The sequence below is a fragment of the Vulpes vulpes genome, chromosome 7 (assembly GCF_048418805.1).
Source record: "Vulpes vulpes isolate BD-2025 chromosome 7, VulVul3, whole genome shotgun sequence".
Classification (NCBI taxonomy): Eukaryota; Metazoa; Chordata; class Mammalia; order Carnivora; family Canidae; genus Vulpes; species Vulpes vulpes.
Window position 1 is genome coordinate 9,750,186 of NC_132786.1, and position 22,060 is coordinate 9,772,245.

Here is a 22,060-nt window from a genome sequence, read left to right on the forward strand (position 1 = left end):
TAAGCACTTTAGTGTACTCTCTTTCTTCAGGGAAGATCTGTACTAGAAATAACGTGTTCTGGGGAAAAAAGGACAACTCTGCTTAGGTGTTTTGTTTTGCCTAAATCTCAAAGGGGATGGCTGCCTATTGTTTGCACAGTGACTAGAACAGGAAGAAACTATGCCAGTGGGGCGCCTGGGTGGCTCAGTGGTTGAGCATCTGCCTTTGGCTCAGGACATGATCCTGGGGTCCTGGGATAGAGTCCTGGATTGGTGTCCCTGCAGGGAGTCTGCTTCTCCCTCTGCCTATGTCTCTGCCACTTTCTCTGTGTCTCTCATGAATAAATAAATAAAATATTAAAAAAAAAAAACTATGCCAGGAGGAGGATAAGAACGAGACTAAAACAAGACAATATTCTCAACAACTAGGAGAATAATCCAAGCCTTTGAAATAAAGCAGCAGCTTCGTCAGTTACAACAGTAATGCTTATAAAAAAAAAAAAATCACAACCCCCCAAAATATATATACAATTACTTTGAGTCTCTATTCTACATTTAATCTCATCTGACTGACTTATTAGCCTATGAATTAGTTATACCACAGTAGAAGACTAATGAAAGGTAAAATGTTATGGAGCATTTTCACCAAACCGAATTTCAAAAATATTCCAAATAGTCAGTTGTGAGTACATATTTAGAAATCACACTCTCCATCTCCAAATACATTTCTGTGTATTCTTCTGCTAAATAACCTAGAGTATTGGTGAGTCATATTCTGCTGGAAGTGACAGATCTGAGGAAAAGGACAAACTTCAGTTATACAACAAAGAGCATTATAAAATCAAGTTACAATTCAGTTCTTTTCATCTAACATGTTAAAAAAAAAAATCAGGCATTTCAACATAAAGAGATATGAACTGTTCCAAAAACGTTATTCTACAGAGATTGGTTGCTAAAGAAGTCATAACTCTGTAATTATAAACCATTTGTACACAGGATGAACTGTTACAAATAGCTCTTTTTCCTAATAAGGGTAATAAGAAAGTCACACTATGGATGGTTTTGAGTTCTCAAGGAGACCTCCATACGATAACCCTGGAGTCTCACAAAATTCCACAGCCACCTGCACCAGCTCTGCTTAAATTCTCACAGAGATTCACAGCTACTTTTTTTTTTTTTTTAAGATTTATTTATTCATTCAGAGAGAGAGAGAGAGAGAGAGAGACAGGCAGAGACACAGGCAGAGGGAGAAGCGGGCTCCACGCAGGGAGCCCGACGAGGAACCCGATCCGGGGTCTCCAGGATCACGCCCTGGGCTGCAGGTGGCGCTAAACTACTTAATCTCATCCTTACATAAAGCCATCTCTTATCTATTATATTGACAAAAAGGAGATATTTTCACCCAGAGTTTCCCTGGCAAGTGCCTACAGAAGAGCTTTCTTTAGCTTTTTAATATAACCCAAGTACCATCAATTTTAAAGCCTCACCATTCAATTCTGTACCATAAGAAAATGCTAAGATTTTTCTATCAACTTTTTTTTTTAATTTATTTATTCATGAGAGACACAGAAAGAAAGGCAGAAAAACAGGCAGAGAGAGAAGCAGGCTCCATGCAGGGAGCCCAACGTGGGACTCCATCCCAGGTCTCCAGGATCACGCCCTGGGCTGAAGGCGGCACTAAACCGCTGAGCCACCCAGGCTGCCCTCTATCATCAATTTAAAATTTGTAGTTCAGAGATGTTAAATAAAATTTGAGAAAATGTGCATCTTATAAATCTTGTAAGAACTTTAGAAGAAGGGAAGTTCAAAACCAACCACACATCCATTTTAACAGAATAAAAAATTAAGTATTCTCTACAAAGTAGAAAACATGTTAAATAAAACTTGGGTTCAATCCCAATTTTACTTGAAATCAGTAGAACTATGTGATTTCGAATACCTTCACCTATTATCTTTAAAGTGAACTGTGGATCATAAAATTGTTTTATAATTTTTTTATTTAGAGAAAGCAAGAGTGCAAGCGCACGCGCGTGTATATATACACACCCGCACGCACACACATGTGCATAAGCAGATGGGGGGGTGGGGCAGAAGCAGAGAGAGAATCTCAAGCAGACTCCTCACTGACTGCCCCAAAATAGTTTTAAAAAATAAATGAACATAGGGGGATCTGGGTAGCTCAGCTGGTTGAGAGTTTGACTCTTAGTTTCAGCTCAAGTCATGATCTCAGTGTCTTGGGATCAAGCACTGCACTGGGCTTGATGCTCAGTGTATACTATGCTTAATCACCCCCTTACTCCTACTCCTGCTGGCGTACTTACTCTCTCAAATAAAATCTTTTTAAAAACAAAATAAATGGGGATCCCTAGGTTGCTCAGCGGTTTGGTGTCTGCCTTCAGCCCAGGGTGTGATCCTGGGGTCCTGGGATCAAGTCCCACATCAGGCTCCCCGTATGGAGCCTGCTTCTCCCTCTGCCTGTGTCTCTGCCTCTATTTCCCATGAACAAATTAAATCTTTAAAAAATTAAAAATTAAAAAAAGGAAATAAATGAGCATAGCTGCATATGTACATTATAAAATGTAAAGCACAACTGTGATGTCAGATTTTTATCAATGCCATACTGGAAGAATATAACACTATGTCCATATCTTGCTATAGCTGGGTTTATTTTTTTTTATTTATTATTTTTTTTTTTAAATTTTATTTATTTTATGATAGGCACAGAGTGAGAGAGAGAGAAGCAGAGACATAGGCAGAGGGAGAAGCAGGCTCCATGCACCGGGAGCCCGACGTGGGATTCGATCCCGGGTCTCCAGGATCGCGCCCCGGGCCAAAGGCAGGCGCCAAACCGCTGCGCCACCCAGGGATCCCTATAGCTGGGTTTAGAGTTTTAAGAAATAAAAAAACTAATTTGTCACTTTGCTAATTAATCCTGTTCCCAAGTATTATTTGAAGTGATAATGTAGCCATTAAACACAACTTTGTTAAATTTAATCAATAGTAACTGTAGAGAATCAAAATATACTATAGATAATTAGACATTTTATTGATTCACAATCTTTTTTAAAGATTTATTTATTCATGAGAGACGTGGAGAGCCAGAGACATAGACAAGAGAGGGAGAAGCGGGCTCCTCGTAGGGAGCCTAATGCGGGACTTGATCCCCAGATCCAGGATCATGCCCTGAGCTGAAGGCAGACGTTCAACCACTGAGCCACCCAGGCATCCCTTAAATGTTTTATAGCACTGTAGAAAATACTTTATGGATATTCTAAAGAGTATACATGAGGGTTAATTATCTGTCATAGTTCTAATTCAAGTGTTCAGAATCTAGATTATGTTACTACACTGAAAAAATATTCAAGTATCATATATATATTTTTAAATGTAGGCTCTTTTTTCCCCCTTTTAATGTAACAGTTTCAACAGTCTTTCCTACTGGAAAAAAGACAGAGTTGTTTCCTATTGTATATGTCTTAATGTCTGTTAAAGGTATTTAATTCTATCCAAAAGAAACCACTTGGGATGCCTGGGTGGCTCAGCAGTTGAGTGTCTGCCTTCAGCTCAGGGCATGATCCCGGGATCCGGAATCAAGTCCCACATCGGGCTCCCTGCATGGAGCCTGCTTCTCCCTCTACCTATGTCTCTGCCTCTCTCTGTGTGTCTCTCATGAATAAAGTCTTTTAAAATTAAAAAAAAAAAGAAAAAAGAAAAAAAAGAAACCACTCATTTAAACTGCCTTAAATACAGGAACTCATCAAGTCAGAAATCTTCTCTTTATTTCAGTCATTTCTGGCAAGTGAGAAATAAAGCCAGCTAAATATTTATCCCCTACTAGTCCTCCTCTGCCATCAAATGTGGCCTGTGAAAGGAAACTCTTGCAGTGAGTAATCATTTCAACTAAACCCCAAAGTAAGAAAATCAGATCCTTTGTTCCATTTATTTAAATAGGTCCATCATTATGTGATTTCTTTCAAATTAAAATGATGAAACTCCAAGGTCAACCAACATCACTAGCTATAGAATCTAAATTAAGTGAGCTTTATATTATTTCAGAGTCAGCAACATAAATGCATTTTAAGTGACAACACTACTAGCAAATTCAATTCTGTGACTTTAAGTATTTACTATTAGGTTTTCCTCATGATTTCCATGATACAATGTGTACAAATCTAAACATATAATGCCTTGGATAAAAGTCTACTCTGCTCTCAACAATAAAAAAAACTATTTTAAAAATCATTTTTTAGAATTGCAGAAACTAAAAGTGCAATTGCAGTATAATTGCCTCTACGTTCCAAATAAGAAATACTGTCTCAAAAATTACCCTGAAGAATGGAAAAAATTATAAAGCGAAGCACAGTAAAGACTTTTCAGAGAAATCTCATTTTTGCAGATTTAAATCATCAGCCTAAATAATATAAGAGATGCAAATCCCTCCTCTAAACTGTCTTAAAAAATGAGTGCATAATAATCTGACAAGAAATTAAGTCTTCATCAAGTTGGGATACCAATAATTAAACAATAAATTTAATAATACGTACAGTTCCAGAGAGGACATCATGGGGGCAACAGTTGAGAAGGTGACTCTTGCATACTCTGTCATCGCTGAATTTGATTCGTTGACGAGTAGTATCTCCTGTAATATAGAAAAGTTAATAACATTCAAGGTTAGACAACTGGAAAATACTTATTTTCTGAGAGCCCTACTATCACTAGCTTTTTCCTGTGTGGCTACACGCACATACATTTATTTATATAAATCAGCTCAAGAGGGATTAGTTTGTATAATATCCTATAGAAAAACTATTTTAGACATGCAATTGCAGTATGTGTACTGCAAATGTAATTCAAATAGTCAAAGTGGGAAAGCAATGCATTCTGTTAAACAGAGTACTTCAGAAAAGCATAGGATATAGAGCAGGAATGGACTTTCAAGATTATGGAGTCCAACTCCTTCATATTGCAGATGATGAAATCGAGGCCCCAAGAGGTTAAGCGACTTGCAGCAGACCCACTAGGAGAGTTTCTACTGGTATACAATGTTCCCTACTTGACGCTAAGCATAGATTTATTTTGTAATTATTTACATTAATTGAAAAACATAAAAAGTAATCTTGCAAACATTGCATACACACTGCGAATCCCCACTGAACCCCAGACGCCATTTCTTCCACTATTTTGTTCCAGCTGAAGTGTCTCCCTTTTGCTGCTGGGATGAGTTAGAGAGGGTAGAATAGCGTGTTTAAGAGTGTACAAACCTGGAAGAAGGACTTACACACCAGTCAGACAAAGGCACAATGCCTAAATGAAACGTTAACTTTAATGCCTCCAAAGGTACCATACCTTCAAATTTTAGGTGGTCTGGGCTACATATGGCCATACTGGGTACATTTAAATTTATTCTGTCTTCATATAACACAATACACCTCCTAAGCAACAGAAGCATCCAACCTCCTAATCAGATATGCCTATCTAACTCAAACTTTAAAGAGTCTAAGAAAAAGAAAAGTAACTAGCTCTAGGAACAAAATATAGATGTTAGTTACAATTTTTTTGCTTAGAATCTCTTTGGGGGAAAAAAAAGAAAAAAACTCTTAAGGACATTTTTTCTATGTAGAATGCTCAGATAAGCCCTAAGAAATGTTCGTGTTTTATTTTAGTCTTAAGTTGATATCATCATTGATGAATGAAAACCTACTGATGAATTACTGAAGCGAGAACTGTTGGTACCAAAAGAGATTGTAAACACCTTTGTACTTCACATGATGCTTTGGGGCACTCCAAAAACTCATCTAGGAAGTGATTCAATTACTTAAATTAATTTGTTTTTCACATGTGAGTCACAGAAAGGTTAAGCCTTTACCCCTTTTACATGGTCTTATTTTGAAGAGCTTAATGCAAAGTCAACTAAATATGTCATTTTTAAGTGGGGTAAGATTTTGTTCAAATTGTTTTAACTCAAAAAGACTTAAAGAATATTCTAATTCAGGGTATATAAAATTTAAGAAAAGTAATTTATAGCTAAAATGATAGCTTCAGAGCAGTTCAACAATAGGTTTTCTAGAGGCTAGTCTCTAGTTCAAGTAGGTTATTTTTGACACCACAATTTGGAATAAATCATTTAGTGTTCACGCCTGCTACTATAATAAAGGTTATTTTGATGGTTCCTTTTTTTTCCTTTGAAACACAACTGCTTTTGTTCCACATTCATTAACACATCTGAAAAGTTAGTGATAACTCACGGCTCGGCGAATGCGGGGCCTTTCTGACACTCCCTTGCAGATTGAAGTAGGCAGGCATAGATACATTGAACCTTTACAAATAAAACAAGGGGCCAGATTGTTCAGTTTGTATAGAATAGACTCTGCCAGCAATTTCAATACAGCATCTAGAAGTACATGTTGACTGTAAAGATTCTTGTATATGAAAACAAAAGTGAACAAAATCAGGGTGTTTTATTTTTCAAAATACTGACTTAACAAGTGTAACCCTACAGAAGAATATGATTGACCACAGGAAAAAGTCCAATGCTGGAACTCTGGGAAATGGTCTCTGGGCCAACTGGGGTTTTAAAAAATGCTTTTTAAAAGATTTTATCTCATTAAGACTTTGGTGAAGGCCTAAATTCACGTTAGAATGATACTATGATAAGCTAGCACCAGAAGGGCAATGCTATATATTAGACGGTTTTTTTCTTCTTGCTTACTGGCATGTAAGAAAAATGTCTTATTTTTAATCTGTACCCAAAATGTGCTAAGGAATTTCAAAGATGATGTAGCTTTTCTGAATAGGGAAAAAAAAAAAAAAAAAAAAAAAAACCAAACCCTTACATATCTAGGACTCTCCCTACTACATACCTAAAGCTTTTTAATATGCAACAACAGTATTGTTTCAATGCTACATAAAACTAATGGTTCAGTAATGCTATAAACCAGGCCTTACAATAAAAATCAAGGTTCTTAGAAGTTTTACTAATCAAGCATTTTGTGAGGTAGGGCTACTGTTTTTGCTTCAGAAATCACAACATTAAGTCTAATATTAAGATACATGTGCCCTGAAGACACAGCTATAAGGTAAAATATAAACAATTCCAAATACAAATTTAGCAAACATTATCCCTGATGAGCTCTTACAAAAAGTCTATTTCTATAAATGCCAAAAAGTGTTTTAAAGTGCATAAGAATGGTTGCTCTATAAATTTGATAACTGCAAACGCAATAAATACAGCTATCAAATATCAATTACACATTACAGAAACCTATAAAACAATGAAATAATAAAAACTCTAATAATTTCAGATACAGAAATATCCTGAGATGGACTAGCAACTAGGTATGTTTATTGGTATTTTAAAAGTTTTACTTAAGAGACTTTAAGGTTAACATTTTAAAATAACTTGGCTACATTACCATGCAGTATTTAATACATTTATTTGGGCTTATGCCATGAAAGTGTAATTTAGCTAAACCAACAAAGAATTTTAAAATAAAAATACTGATAATTTTGGTTTCTGTCAACATATCTGGCCCAAACCATGTTTTTCAAAAGAAACTAGGTATAACAGCACCCATGTGAAAAAAAGGGGTGGGGGGGCAGACTATGAGTAATAGAAAACAAGTATGAACCAAATCTTATAATACAAAGAATTACTTTGTGGAGTCAACATACTGTATCTTTGGGCATATATTCATATAAAAATAACCTGAGTTAAAAAACAAAACAAGACAACTACCCTCTTACACTAACACTGGATCCAAATCATAGAAACAAACCTATTAGTGCACATATCCTCTGTGCTGGTCAATGGGGTTACAAATAGGCATATAACTACAAGCTCTGTACCCTCAAGGAGTCCATGATGTTGATAGAGAAATAGGACATTTAAATAACAAGTAATAAAGGTAGCATGACCCGAGTGCCAAATGGATTTCTCTAATAGTAGTACTTCAGGAATTCTAAAGCTAGAATGGCCACCAAGGATGGAGAGGTTAGAAAAGGCTTCGTATAAAAAGGTAGAAGCCAAAATTTAAAGACAAGATAGGACTTAGATCACAGGAAAGAAGAACATTCCAAGCTGGAGTATTATCTTTGACAAAGCTTATAAAGGCAGAAATGTTTAGGGAATAGTAAATACTCCAAGTCAAATTTGGCTTTGGCAAATGGCTACATGTAGGGGAAGAGCAAAGTTGGGGCCAGAGTAATATTTTCTGGGTAAAATCCGACTTCCTAATTTTTTCACTTTTTCAATCCAGATTTTCAGTGTGTAAACAAAGTTTAAAAAAAAAAGTTTAAAAATAATGGGGCAGAAATTAAATCATGTTTAACAGCAACACAATGTCTATCCATAAAAACATGGAGGTTTCTCTGCCCTATAACTTCTACATTAATTAGGCTTTGTACATAACTATGATGCCAAGTTTTTAAAATTAGCAATTTGGCTTAAAACTTTGGTAGGCAAAGTGTTCTTCATTTGAATGGAAGCATCAAAATTTCTATTAATACTTACTACCAAGCAACTAACTTCAGAGTAAAAACTTTCTCTTTGGTTCAACCCTTTTGTGAGTTTCATGAATTCTAATTTGTATTTGGGAATATCTGAGTTGCAGGTGTACAATAATAAAAACTGAGATGCCTATTACTCTTCTCAAAGTTTCTCAGCAAGTTAACAGGGCCTAAAGCGGTAGTGAAGCAATGTCATGTAGGGAATATGGATAGGCCACTCTACAGGCAGCTCCCATCCCAACTATACTCAAATACCATTATACTCAAAATCCCCTTCAATCTGTTGGGAGGGGAAAACGAGCCCACTGTAACCCCAACACCACGGTTTTATGGTCCTGCCTCTTCTGAAACTGCCTTAGACTTAAATTATAGTAGTAACACTTAAAACTTCAGTCTAGATGGTATCTGACATCATTTTACATGGTGCATGCTATTTTTCCCAATACCCACCCCCTCCCCTCCAGTGCCACCCTCCCTCTCCCTCCCATACAAACAATAAATAAACTTTCATAGATTTAGGTGCTATTTTAAAAACATCAAAATTTTACTTTACCCATTCTCTCCGATGCTCCCTGTATTTTTTTAAGCTGTGAGTGGATGACCATGCTATGTGATCAACAACTGTGAAGGCTAAGCAAAAGTGAACTGAGTTTAGTATTATAATTAAAAGAACCTTAAAGTTTGTAATATTTGACATATATAATGGTATGCGGAATCCTTATTTTACTGCATATTATCAGGCATTAATGGCAAGCAATTTATAAAAACAACTAATTAGTATTTCTCTTATATAGAATTAGCTTAGAACTTAGCTTAGGGAAAACAGAAGAAAACTCAACAGCACACAAAGCAAATGGAAGCAACCCCTAGCTTATAAATGGGGCCAGGAGAAGAAAAGCCCTCCCATATTCTCCAATGTGACAACCAAAGCCCTCCCCACAGATACACTTGTTAGGGGCCAAGTGTGACCACTGGCTTAGGACAGGACAGGCACATTCCCTCTGAAATGAAATCCATATACCTTCAGTAAAAGGAAAGCAGAGCAAAAGAAAGAGGTGTATAGCTGACAGCTTAAAGCTACTCATTTCCCTATGCCCTCAAATCATCAAATGCAAAGAAATGTTTCATCCTCTTATTACCAGCCTTATATTAGCTACTAAGTCCACATAGTAACATATAAACTATATAAAGACCAGTGGCCAATTTCTAGTCTAGTACAGGGCAGGAAGAAGTCTGCCCTGTCCCAGGAAACCCTCATCTTCAGAGGTAAAAATAGGTGATTCCTGCTGCACAGGGACTACTACACTGAAGAACCATTGTGATTACTTTTACATTCTTCTCCAAGTGTCTCATCAACTCTACTAAATTCTCCCACCTACCTTTGCTGTTCCTTTAGAATTCAGTCTAAAGCTCATCTATAAGAACTCTTCTGTAATTATCCTTTTTAAAAAAATCTTTTACTTCATGTAATTGTTAATACAGTTTACTTCACTGTATGTATGTGTGTGTATATATATATATACATATATATATGTATATATATATATATATACAGTTCAAAGTACAGAATTTGTTTTGTAAAAGTACTCACTACCATGTCTTAACATATTATGACTATGGGTGCTTTGAAAACAGTTAACAAGACGTGATACATGCCAAACTTGTCAAAATTTTATTTATTACATAAGAAAGAGTACTCAGCCAAAGGTGGCAGTGGGAAAAACCAATTATGGCATTGTCCCTTTCAAATGTAATAAAGTCACTTCTATCTACTAGAGCTTATAAAGTCATACCAAGTAAGTAAAATTTCCCTTCCCCCAGAAAATGCAAAAATAAGGGTACGATATGGCTCAGAAGGGCTATCCCTCTTAAATCTTTTCATAGGGTCCTATAGGTTTATAATTACTAGTAGGTGCCACTTTTACTCCTATCAGAACCCCCAAGACAAGCCCAACATTTAAAAACTTCAAAGCCCATTGTAGAAATTGCTAGAACAAATTCATTCTTACCGAATATGATCAAAGATTAATAAAATGTGAAAGTAACTTTTTAAAATCTACCAGCCTTGTCTGTGAAAATCCATGCAACAAAACTATAAGGAATGAGACAGGGAAACAGCCTTGTATTAAGTGAAAAAGCTTACAGGATATTTAAGAGCTAACAGAATGGTGATGGAAATGTGAGAAGAGAAATATTAAAGTAGCTACATTCCAAGGGCTCTATTCCACCCCTTGCCACCACCCTATCTCCTCTCAGTACACAAGCGTAGTCTTGGCTACTGGCAGGTGTGGTGGTGGAATATATGCTTTACGAAATCTATCAATATGTTTCTTTTAAATTTAAGAAATACATTAGAAAAGCTTGAATAGACTGCTACCTAAATATTAAGTTCTAAAAGATTATATGGAATTTGTTTTATAGGTTATAAAGGAAAGTCAGTTATTAAAAAGTTGCAGCCTGCTAAATTTTCAATTTTGATACTTACTTGCAGAGCTGCAATTCTGATACAGTAACACCTGTACTGGGGATATCTGGTGCCTTCTATCATCCAGAACTTCCTATACACAAAATTAGAAGTAATGAAACCTATCTCTGGCTATGAAGAATTTGCTGAAAAGAACCAAAGAAAAAGTAATTGGCTGATTTACCAAAAACACAAATTCTCATTCATTGACTACAGCTTTAAAAGCTAAGCAGAGCCTCCCCAAATCAAAAAATAGTGAAGGAAAGAAATAAAGGAAAAGAAATGAGAATATCAAAGGACAGAAGTGACAGACAACTCAATGATAAAGTTAAAATGGAAAAACAGAGATTACCATGAAGGAGACTGAGCCTTACGACTACTAAAAGGACACAGCAGAAATACTGTGTCATGTTGGTTATACACCAAATGCACAAGGATTACCTTTGGGGAAAGGATTCTGACTGTGAAGGGAAACAGAGGGACTTCGTTTGTAATGCTTTTTTTTTTTTTTATAATTTGAAAAAAATATACATTTGCTCACTCCTACCAGTGTTTGATAGTCTTTTGTATTTTTTTAAGAGTTTGCAAAATTAGGCCCCTATAATCAGCATCACAGAATTTATGATTTAAAAATAAACATAACTGCTCATGTGTAAATCTTCATTTCCCACTAAGACTTTCAGTCCCTCTAAGATTAGAGTCCTATATCACTACTTTATTGCAGAGACAAAAGACAATAGAAACAAATGTGTCCATAATCTCTAAGGAAAGGAAGAAGTAACTAAAGCAACTCAGCAACCAGGGGATAGTCAGGAAAGAAACAGTTTACTCCTATCAACAATTACTATATCCTAAAGCACATCAGCCAATAAATAATACAGAACACCATGTCTAGGGAAGTATCCCTTTAATACTATGAGGCAAATTAAGTAACACGGGATTGTCTCAAAACAAGAACACATGGTTCCTAGATTCTGAGATGAAGCAACTATTTTCCTAGCAAAAATGTTCTGCTGTTTCCCTATACAACATAAAATCATAGCCACTTGCCCCACAGTTTCTAGTCCAGGGATTTTCTTTCATTAAGTAGCCCTTCCCACAGCCAGGCATCTTTTCACATTCCCATTGTTAAACAGGTTGGTGAAATCCTGCAGAACTCTGGCCACCATGGGAAAGGTGGGAATTCAAGCTAAATGAGGTAATTTCATTGTTGAGGTCTAGATGAACCTAAGGACTCCTAGATCTCTCTCGATCTCTCTCTCTCTCTCTCTCTCTGATATGCATTTCTTCTGGTTAGTCATTTTTGAGGACTTGGGTATGTATAGTTCAAACAGCTTTTTCTTTCACATGAATAACTACAACAGTATTTTCCAAAGTATGAGATTTGTACAAAAGATGATTTTAGGTATTATCCAATTTCATAAACAAGATTTCATCAATATCTTAAACACCATTCAGTAATTATCATGATTAACTTTTTTTAAAGATTTTGTAAAAAAAAAAAAAAAAAAAAAGATTTTGTTTATTTATTTATGAGAGACACAAGAGAGAGGCAGAGACACAGCCAGAGGGAGAGGCAGGCTCCATGCAGGGAGCCCAATGCGGGACTCGATCCTGGGTCTCCAGGATCACGCCCTGAGCTGAAGACAGACGCTCAACCGCTGAGCCACCCAGGCATCCCTCATGATTAACTTTAAAAAAATACATGATAAAGTCCATTTGGTGCTTAACATCTAACAAGTTCTAATGCTAAGCACATGTAACAACATAGTCTAAGTTACTTTTTTTTTTTTTTTGAGTCTTAAGTTATTTTTCAAAATATCATGTTGTTCTCACTATATCTTTCTGGTGACAAATTTTCATTTTAAAGTTAACTTAAATTTTTAGAAAGTGAGTTGACGTGAAGAAAATATTAAACAGAAAACAGGGTAAAAAGGCGGTATGTGTGGCTAACACTTGGGAAACACTTATCTAGAACAGAGTTTCTCAAATTTTTAATGTGCATCGGAGTCATGTAGAAGGCTTCTTAAATTACAGATTATTGGTCCCAGTCCCAAGAATTTCTGGAGTCAGCCCAAGAATTTACATTTCTAACAAGTTCCCAGGTATTGCTAAAGTCTGAGGACCACTCTTTTTTGAGAATCACTCACCAAAACAGTGGTCAACAAGCTTTTTCTTAATGGGCTAGATAGCAAATATTTTAAACTTGCCAGCTAAAGAAAGAGGTCTCTTGCAATTACTCAACTCTGCTGTTTTACGGCAAAGCAGCAATAGACAGTATGTACACAAGTAGGCGTGGTTGTTTACATATAAAACTTTACAAAAAGCAGGTGGGCCATAGTGTCAATCCTGATCTAAAATATACCTTCAAATAACTTAAAAAAAAGGGTATACTGCATAATCTAACAGTAGGACAAAATAAAGAAGCAGTGAACGGCTAAGTATACTATAGATACTATCCAATTTCTTTTACTGAAAGGCAAAAATTCTGGAAAAGTCTAACTCTGAAAGAGAAAACTGAGGACTCAAGAAGATAAAAACAAAACAATTTACCATGCATTCAGGAGACATGACAAAAGACTCAGCAAGGGCAGCTGGTTAAATTCTTTTCATGTTGAATCACACAGGTCAAACATCACTGCACATGGTTCACAACTAAATTAGAACATATGGATCAATATCTAGTGAGAGTTTTTTTTGTTTTTTTTTAGGAAAAAAGTTTAAAGACTCCTTTCTCTAGCCCATGTTAAATAGCAAAATGTGACATTTACTCAATTTACAAACTACTTTTCTCTATAACCTCAATCACCTTAAAAATTGATGCATTTTGGCCTTGCCTTTCAATTTCTACCCTAGTCGCTACTAGTGCATGAGAATTTAAAACAAAAAGGAAGAGCGATTCCTTTCCTATTCTACAGGTGAATTCACAAGATTCCTGTCAGAAATGTACCCTCTCTCTTGCTCCCTCATTCATTCTCCAGCAAACTGTCCCACCTTTCTTCATCTTCTTAGTAGACTGATTAAGCTGGTTAGTACAATTATGTATACTTCCTCACAGACTATACTAATAGCCCTGGGCTTTTTTAGGATTCAACCCATTTCATTCAATTTCTGGAATTCCATTCTGGAGGAGCATCTGCCTCATTTATCTAGCTATGTCCACACTTAGTGATCTTTAGTTTTGTTTTGTTTTGGTTTTTTTTGCAACCCCACCACTTGCCTGAAGTCTTAGCAACTTCAAGCTTTAATGTCTGTATGAACCACCTGGTACTGAACACCAATATCTGACTCACTAAAAGACTATTATATATTATAATCCATGACACCTTTCCTGCTACCTATCTTGAACATGCAGCTCACCATCATTTTTCCTTATGTGACATATTATCCAAACCAAATCAAAGCATTTACTTGCTTACTATAGAGCTTATGCAGTGATAAACAATATGATTTTTCTTTGGTTTCAACGCATTTCTTTACCCAAAGTAAAAGAATTATCACACAAGCATAGGCCTCCTTGAGGAATGCTAAACTATAGAGAATCCAAGGACAAAACAAGATTATATGAAATTATACTATTATGTTTTCTACACTGTTTTGCAGACACATTCAGAGTTTAAAACACAAAATGAGTTAAAGTTTGTTCAAAACGATTCAACATATGGATGTTAACAGAGCTTTTGGTGTTTTGATATGCCTGGACCTCCTGATGAAGTATTTACTAAAACTCTAATTTAGCCTTATGTTTACTGTTTAACCTTACTTTTGCTGTAATTTCTTATGTTAAAAGAATTTACAAGCTCTGGAATAAGTTATACTCCATTACTACTTTTAAAAATGTGTGCTTGTACATTAAAGGCTATGCCTCCTTCACTTAAAATGAACAATCCAAGTGGAATAAAATGGCTTACAACTGACCAAAAAATAAATATGGCTCATTATGCTAATGAGAAAAATTAAAAAAAAAATGCTCTCAATGTTGATGACAAGTCAAGGAACACAGATTACAGTAAAGATGATTTTATGAAGAAAATCCACTGAAGAAAACACTACTTCAATCTTTGATTCAATTATTTATTTTGCAGAAAGACAGCAATGTCATCCTATCCTACAAGTTCAACAGTGATGTATCGCTAAACTTCTATTAGGAGCAAGTAAATTATTTTCTTAACTCTATTTTCCTGGTTACCTCCTAGAATGAATAGTATACCCTTTTAATTTTACATTCTGCAAAACTATTGTAATATATAATTGATCAGCAAAGATACCAAATTATGACTAAGTGTATTTCTATTAACTGAGGAAGTACATCACTGTATGTTTAGAAAGATTACCCTCAAAAATAGGCAAAATTATCTGAAAGCTTTAACTTGCCCTAGACATTCCCTAACCATAATGGCCAACTAATGATTATATAAAATTCTATTCTATATTCTACATTCTATTTATTAGTCTACTCGTCCTTTGGAGTGTAGGGGGGAGGTGATGGCCATTCCTGGCCTGTTTTAACCTTTCAGAGATGATCTCTACTCCTTTTTAAGCTTATAAGTAATTTAAAAATACGGAGTCCTCACAACTACTTCTGTAAATTCCCTAGTTTCTAAACTTAAAATATAATCTAAATTTATACCCTCAATTTTGTTTAATTCCTATCCCTTGTACCTTTCCAGGCCTTATAGGGACCAGGACCAGAGGCTTATAACCAAATTCTATTTGTTGGCAAAAGAGCTCTAGCGAAGGGCAAATAACCCAACTCAGAAAAAAATAACTACAGACTGTGCAAGGACAGTGAGTTCCTCCAACTGTCACACAGACAATTCTCATACTGCTGCTCCAATTTTTCTCTGCTGCTCTTCCCTACTTTCAAACGGACTATGTTCAGGAAAAACACATCATCCCTCTCCCTTCAATTAACACTAACAACTGAAACAAAAAGATATTTATAAGGTTTAATTTACCTCAAACTTCAGATAAAATAACATACTGATTTATATCTACTTATGGTTCCTCTTTCCTAAAAAAAATTAAGATATACTTATTTTTCAACATTTTTTGAGTGTAACATAGGAAATTATTTGGTTTCCCATTTAACAAATTATTGATTTAACTTGAGGCAAAAAAGGTTAAGTGACTTACCCAAGGTTACAATTAGAGGTACAGCTGGGGCTAGAAACCAGGTCTCCTGAGTCTCAGCCCAGGGCTCTTTTCCTTAGCCCATGATGCCTTATCAGAAAAATCCAAATACAGTCAGACCCCCAGTTACATGGGTATGAGTTACACTGATTCACATATACAAACTTTATATAGTGTGACCAATGTTTCAACTCACGCGGTACCCTGCTTCCATTTATGCAGTATGCCAGGCATCGGCACGATTTTCAGTGGCACACAGGCGGTTGCCACCACCAGGGCCCTAGGCAAAATTGCAAAGAAGGCAAAGTTTGTCTTTGGCCCTCCCACCACCCTTGTGCATTCCTCTCCCACCTCCTGATCATCCCCCTGCCCAGCCTCCCAGCACCAACATGCTGCCCTCTGGTTGTCCAAAGCCCCCCACTTCCACCACTCACCCAGGACTGTCCTTTCTGGAAGTGCCCAGTGATCCAAAATTACCTCTCCAATTCCCTGACACTAAAATTCCTAATGCTGAGAATTTCAATTGAACGTAGGTAATCTAAATGATTAACTGATTTAAGTAACTCAAAATAAGGTACTTTTAACAGACTTACATTTCCAAGGAGTTTAAAAAGGAACTAATTAAAAACTGATTTGGAAGAGGGGAAGAAGGAATAAATACTTTTACTGGTGGAGAGGGAAAAGTGAAAGGAAAACAAGGTTTTCCCAGTACCCTAAGCCTCTCGTGCCACTTGATTCCCTCACAGAACACTAAGGGTTGGGGGGAGGTTACTGTGACCGTTGAGTCCCACTATCCCAGAAAACAGTAGTTGTTTTATAGTCAGTTTCTGGGATGATTAAAAAAGGACAGAGCTGCCTTAAATACGCCCTCCCCTACCTACCTTTTCCATATCTTTCCCACCTCTTGGATCCCCATTTCCACCTCTTAGTGCCAAAGACACCCAACAGCATTCCCTGTAAGCTGTTCCTTTGTCCAATACAAAGCTTTCCATTATATGGTTTCAAATTATATGGTGTTTATTCAGGAACGTATCCATGTTCCCCTACCCCTGGATAACGTGAAGTTGACTGTATGCTAAAAAAGAACAATCCTAATTATTTAAAGGTCCTGAATCAGAAGATGAAATATGTCAACTCATTATCTAGTAAGGAAAAGAATGTTCTGATTCTTATCTTGTATACATAAAAGAACTAATATGGGTATCTAAAAAAACATTCATTTCTTTTCCTTGAAAGTAGTATGCTTCTTACTTCTGGCCCAACACAGCAGTGAAAATCCAGTCATTTCAGTTAAATAATATCGTGGACTCGTTAACATGAGTTCATTGGTAAATCCTTAGTCTGGAGGCAAAAAAAATCCAGTAACATACACATAAAAAAATTTAAATTTATTTGTATACAAAGCAGAATGGATTTTAAGAAACCCATGTTTCTGCTGACTACACACATAGGAATATTTTTTTTTCTTTTTTTTTTTTTTAATGTAGCTTTGCAATACTAGATTGGCTACCTTGTTTGGAAATTTATCAGGTGATATTAGGTGACAATAGTTTTTTTGATCCAATTACCCTTCCAGTAAAATTAGAAAATTCAATCCATGCAGAAGGTACCAAAAATGGTATCCATCTAGGACCAAAAGATTCATGTAAAATCTTAAATGATTTCCATAACTTTATTACAAAAATTATTCTGTCAACTACAATACTGAATTAGGTCCCTCGCCAATACCATCTTCATTATGGAAGAAGAGCAATGTTAAGACATGCTGCAGCTATAAAATAACCATTCTTATCTAACTGAAAAAATGAACAGGTAAAAGTTTCTTCAGGGGCATTTTTAATTAATGTTAACTTTCCAGGGTTTACTACACAAAATTCATCTCCTTCCCAATCTTCCCCTCCTCTCTACACAACCACAAATAGATTTGCCACCTCCACCTATTTGTGTCCTATATAGACAAGTTCCCAATATGGGTACTTTATTAAAACTGAACTGTGAACCCTGAAAAGCCATTCTCAGTATGCATTGCAAAAAATACTTTAATATACTTTAATTCACTCACATATTTTGCTGCAAAGTATTCAAGAAAATTACAAGAGCAACTATTAAAAATATGTGTGCCTCTTCTCTTACGTCAAGCAATTTAAATAACTTTTTTGAAAGAAAAAAAGCATTTCTTTAATGGCTGAGAAACGATCTGCCTAAACAAGCAACATATAAAAATAAACGAGTATTTTGCTTTTTAAAAGAGAAAGTAAACTAGACCTTTCCTCCGTATTAACACGGACTTCAGCTCAATTTGAGAATACATGATTATCACCAAAAAAGCAACAGCATTTCATCTTTTCATTTAGAAATTCTCTTTATAACAAAAAGATATCCAGGATTAGTGATCTTCTACATCAGCTCTAACCTAAGTGCCTAAAAGGATCGTTTTTTCCCCTCAAGTCTACTCCACTGGGCACCACATTTTCAAAATGGTTCTATTTGGGGACATGCGAGATTTGTCAATATTTACTGAACAAAGCTTCTATTAAATTCTCTAACAAAATGGAGGTCTCTCGGAAGAAAAAAAAAAAAAAACAGGCCATAACATTTTTCTTTTCACAAAATGGGGCCAAACACACCCACTTCACGAAACCATGGTTTGGGTCAGATTTTCTCCATAAGCAGGACCGTGGGGACCGAGAGTGCACTGCTGGGGCGGGGCTCGAGGGGAAGGTTTCCTCCGGACCCAGGTAGGGCGCGGGGGGCGGGGGGGCGGGGCGGGGGGCAGTTCTGTCTGGATGCTCTGGAGGGCGGCGGCGAGGGACGATCCCACAGCTCTGGCTCAAGGAATCAGTCCAGGGGGCGGAGGCTTTAGCGGTCCACCGGCACCTAATCAGCCACAGAACCGGACGACCGACTACGCCAGCAGAGACGTGGGCTCTCCCGTCCCAGACAAGTCAACACTGAATCTCAAACTCTCCTTTCTGCCTCCAGGCCCCGCCTGACCCCATTGGCAGCGGTTCCCGCCAATCCGCTCGGTCACCGCCCCCCAAGCCCGCCTGCCCGGCCCTGATTGGATGGGACGGGAGCCGGGCCCTCGTGTTACCAATCTGGGAGCCCCTTACTCAGCCACACACGCAAGCCCAGGTACGCCCGCGGAGCCCCTGCCCGTCGCCGTCCCCGTCCCCTCCCCCACCCCCAGGGCACTGGCAGACACTTACCGTCCCGGGAGGTGCCCATCAGCTGGTCCAGCATCGCGCGCATCTGGGCCTGCGCCGACATGGCGGCGGCGTAGCGAGCGGGCGGGCGGGGGTGGGGCGCAGACCGGGCCCTTTCGGGCGGGGGGGACAGGGGAAGGGGTGGGGGAAGGTGAGACGCTGTCTCAGCTGCCGCCGCCGCCGCCGCCGCCTCAAGGCGTGTGGAAAGGGAGCCGGAGGGCTTGCAGGAGAGTCCGGGCTGCGCTCCTCACGACGGTGCGTCAGGGGAAGGCAGCAGCCCCCGAAAGCGACCCTCGCTCCCTCACTCTCCGTCGGGTCTTGGGACAGAAGCGTTACGGGCTAAGCAAGCGCTCGCCTCCGACACCGCCACCCGCCAGAAGCCGTCAGCCCCCCCTTCGAGCTCTGACGCCGCTCGCCGCCACCGTCGCCGCGACGTGTGCGCGCACGCTCCTCGCGCTCAGTTGTTTCCCGCGGGGGCTCCACCAACTGGCGTCCAACTGTATCTGCTCCACCCGCCCCGCCCGGGCGGGGTTCCACCCTAACGGCTCTCGGGCGCGTGCACGCGGGCTTCTCGCGCCCCTTTCCCCCAGATCTCGCGAGACTCTGGTTATCGAACGACCCTCCAGCCGGATCTGCCCGAGGCGCCAAACCTCGCGCTGCTTGCTGCGAGGGGGCTCGCGCGGCGCTGGGTGCTGGCGAGCCGCGGCCAGATTGGCAAACGTGCCAGAGCGATACCCCGAGTCGGAAGCAAGTGGAGGCCTTGCCCGTCGCTTCGACCGAGGTTAGCAGTCTTCGTAGCTCCTTGCAGGCGTGTTTCCAACGCTCGCTCCCTGGCCCGTTGACTCCCTTTCAGGGGCGCGCCTAGGCTGCCGTGCGCTCAGGCTTTTCCCCCCCGCTGCTGCCCTGACCTACAAAAGGAGCCCTGGAGATGGGACGTCTGGATCACCCCCTTCCCTTCGTCGATGCGCCGAGGCCAAACGCCACCCCTCCCCCGCCCCCCACCCCGAATTAGGGTAAATCGGGTTTCAGGAAAGAATACCTGAAACTAATACACTAAGGAAACAGATGATCTAACCTGGTCGGAGAGATCACCATTAATTTTAACAGGAGACTGTTAGTCTAAATTTGGACCTAAAAAGCAGGGTTCTCAGGAAAGGTGACATTCTAGAGAACTTCCTTTTTTTTTTTTTTTTTTTTCTCTGCTTAAGAGATAAGTTTGAAGAATAAGGCCTTTTCAGTGTGTCGGCAGCATTGACCATGGGAAAGAAAGCCAGTGTTCGTTGCTTGACATCATGGCCTTGGATTCAAAGTCCTAGCCAACTGATTGCTAACTGGGACCTTGAGCAATTTCTTTCTTAATCTCCTGCTTATGGATATAAACACATAATTTATAGCATTGCTGTGAGGACTCAATAAGCTAAGAAAATGCCTGGCCATTTTTTAGACATTTTTGTAAAATATTAATGCCTTAAAGTGAGACCTAGTTTCTTCCTAGACACTTGGAAAAGAAATAATGGTAAATTTTTTTCATTAAAAATTTGTGTGCGGGGGATCCCTGGGTGGCGCAGTGGTTTGGCGCCTGCCTTTAGCCCAGGGCGCGATCCTGGAGACCCCAGATCGAATCCCATGTCGGGCTCCTGGTGCATGGAGCCTGCTCTCCCTCTGCCTGTGTCTCTGCCTCTCTCTCTCTCTCTCTATCATAAATAAATTAAAAAATTTAAAAAAAAAATTGTGTGCGGGGCGCCTGGCTGGCTCAGTCGGTTGGGCGTCTGCCTTCAGCTCAGGTCATGATCCCAGCATCCTGGGGTCCAACCCATTTCAGACTCCCCGCTCACCGAGGAGCCTGCTTCTCCCTCTCCCTGCTCTTGTGCCCCCACTCATTTTTCCTCTCTCTCTCTCCCTCTCAATAAATCTTTTTGTTTTTCAATAAATCTTTTTTTAAAAAGTTACGTGCTTCAGCCTGGAACTTACCAAGATTAGTAAAAAAACAAAATAGTAAACAGTCCCAGGATCCCTTTGAATGCATGTTGGGCCAAGGAGCACCTGGCTGGCACAGGCAGTAAAGAATGTGATTCTTGATCTCAGGGTTGCGAGTTCAAGCCCCACATTGGGTGTGAAAATTACTTTAAAAAGATTAAAGCTGGGACACCCAGGTGGCTCAGCGGTTGAGCATCTACCTTTGACTCAGGTCATGATCTTGGGGTCCTGGGATCCAGTCCCACATCAGGCTCTCTGCATGGAGCTTGCTTCTCCCTCTGCCTATGTCTCTGCCTCTCTGTTTCTCTCATGAATAAATAAAATCTTAAAATATATATATAAATGCATATTGGGCCAAAAAAATTTTTTAAATCACATGGTCTTTTGTAACTGACAAAATAGTTTCCCTCCAATTATTCAAAGATCTCAAAATTCGAACTGCATAAACTATATCACTGAAAACAATTTTCAATAAGAGGAAAGTGTACAAAGTCGATTTTTATTTTCTAGAGGGAGGCATATTACATGTACATATGTACAGTATGATCTGAAAAACAATATCCTTAGGTTGGAATTAGACTAACATGTTGAATAATTAATGTGTCAAGGAAGAGAACTTAGTTTTTATCTTTTACTTCCTGCTTTCCTGGTGCTGACATTTTAAATGGGTCTCTTATAAACAGCATATCATTTTTTAACTTAATCTGATATTCACTTTTAACTGAAGCATTTATTAACTTATATAATTATTCATATTTGGACTTAAAGTTCTTGACTATTTGTCTATTTAATTTTC

General features: G+C 38.5%; 1 protein-coding gene across 12 annotated transcripts in view; it reads right to left on the reverse strand.

Annotated features, from left to right (window-relative positions):
* LUC7L2 (LUC7 like 2, pre-mRNA splicing factor) overlaps positions 1-20,199 on the reverse strand; it is a 60,017-nt gene extending 39,818 nt beyond the window's left edge. The window contains exons 1-7 of one of the 12 annotated variants that reach the window (XM_072762913.1): positions 19,291-19,708; positions 16,278-16,361; positions 16,085-16,171; positions 13,502-13,603; positions 9,038-9,114; positions 6,225-6,295; positions 4,524-4,618 (exon numbers count right to left, since the gene is read on the reverse strand). In XM_072762913.1, coding sequence (XP_072619014.1) covers positions 4,524-4,618; positions 6,225-6,282 — 153 coding nt within the window. In that variant the 5' untranslated portion in view covers positions 6,283-6,295; positions 9,038-9,114; positions 13,502-13,603; ... (1 more) ...; positions 16,278-16,361; positions 19,291-19,708. The other 11 variants (XM_072762912.1, XM_072762915.1, XM_072762917.1 and 8 more) reach the window with 11 other exon arrangements.
* Positions 20,200-22,060: the final 1,861 nt, after the last annotated feature.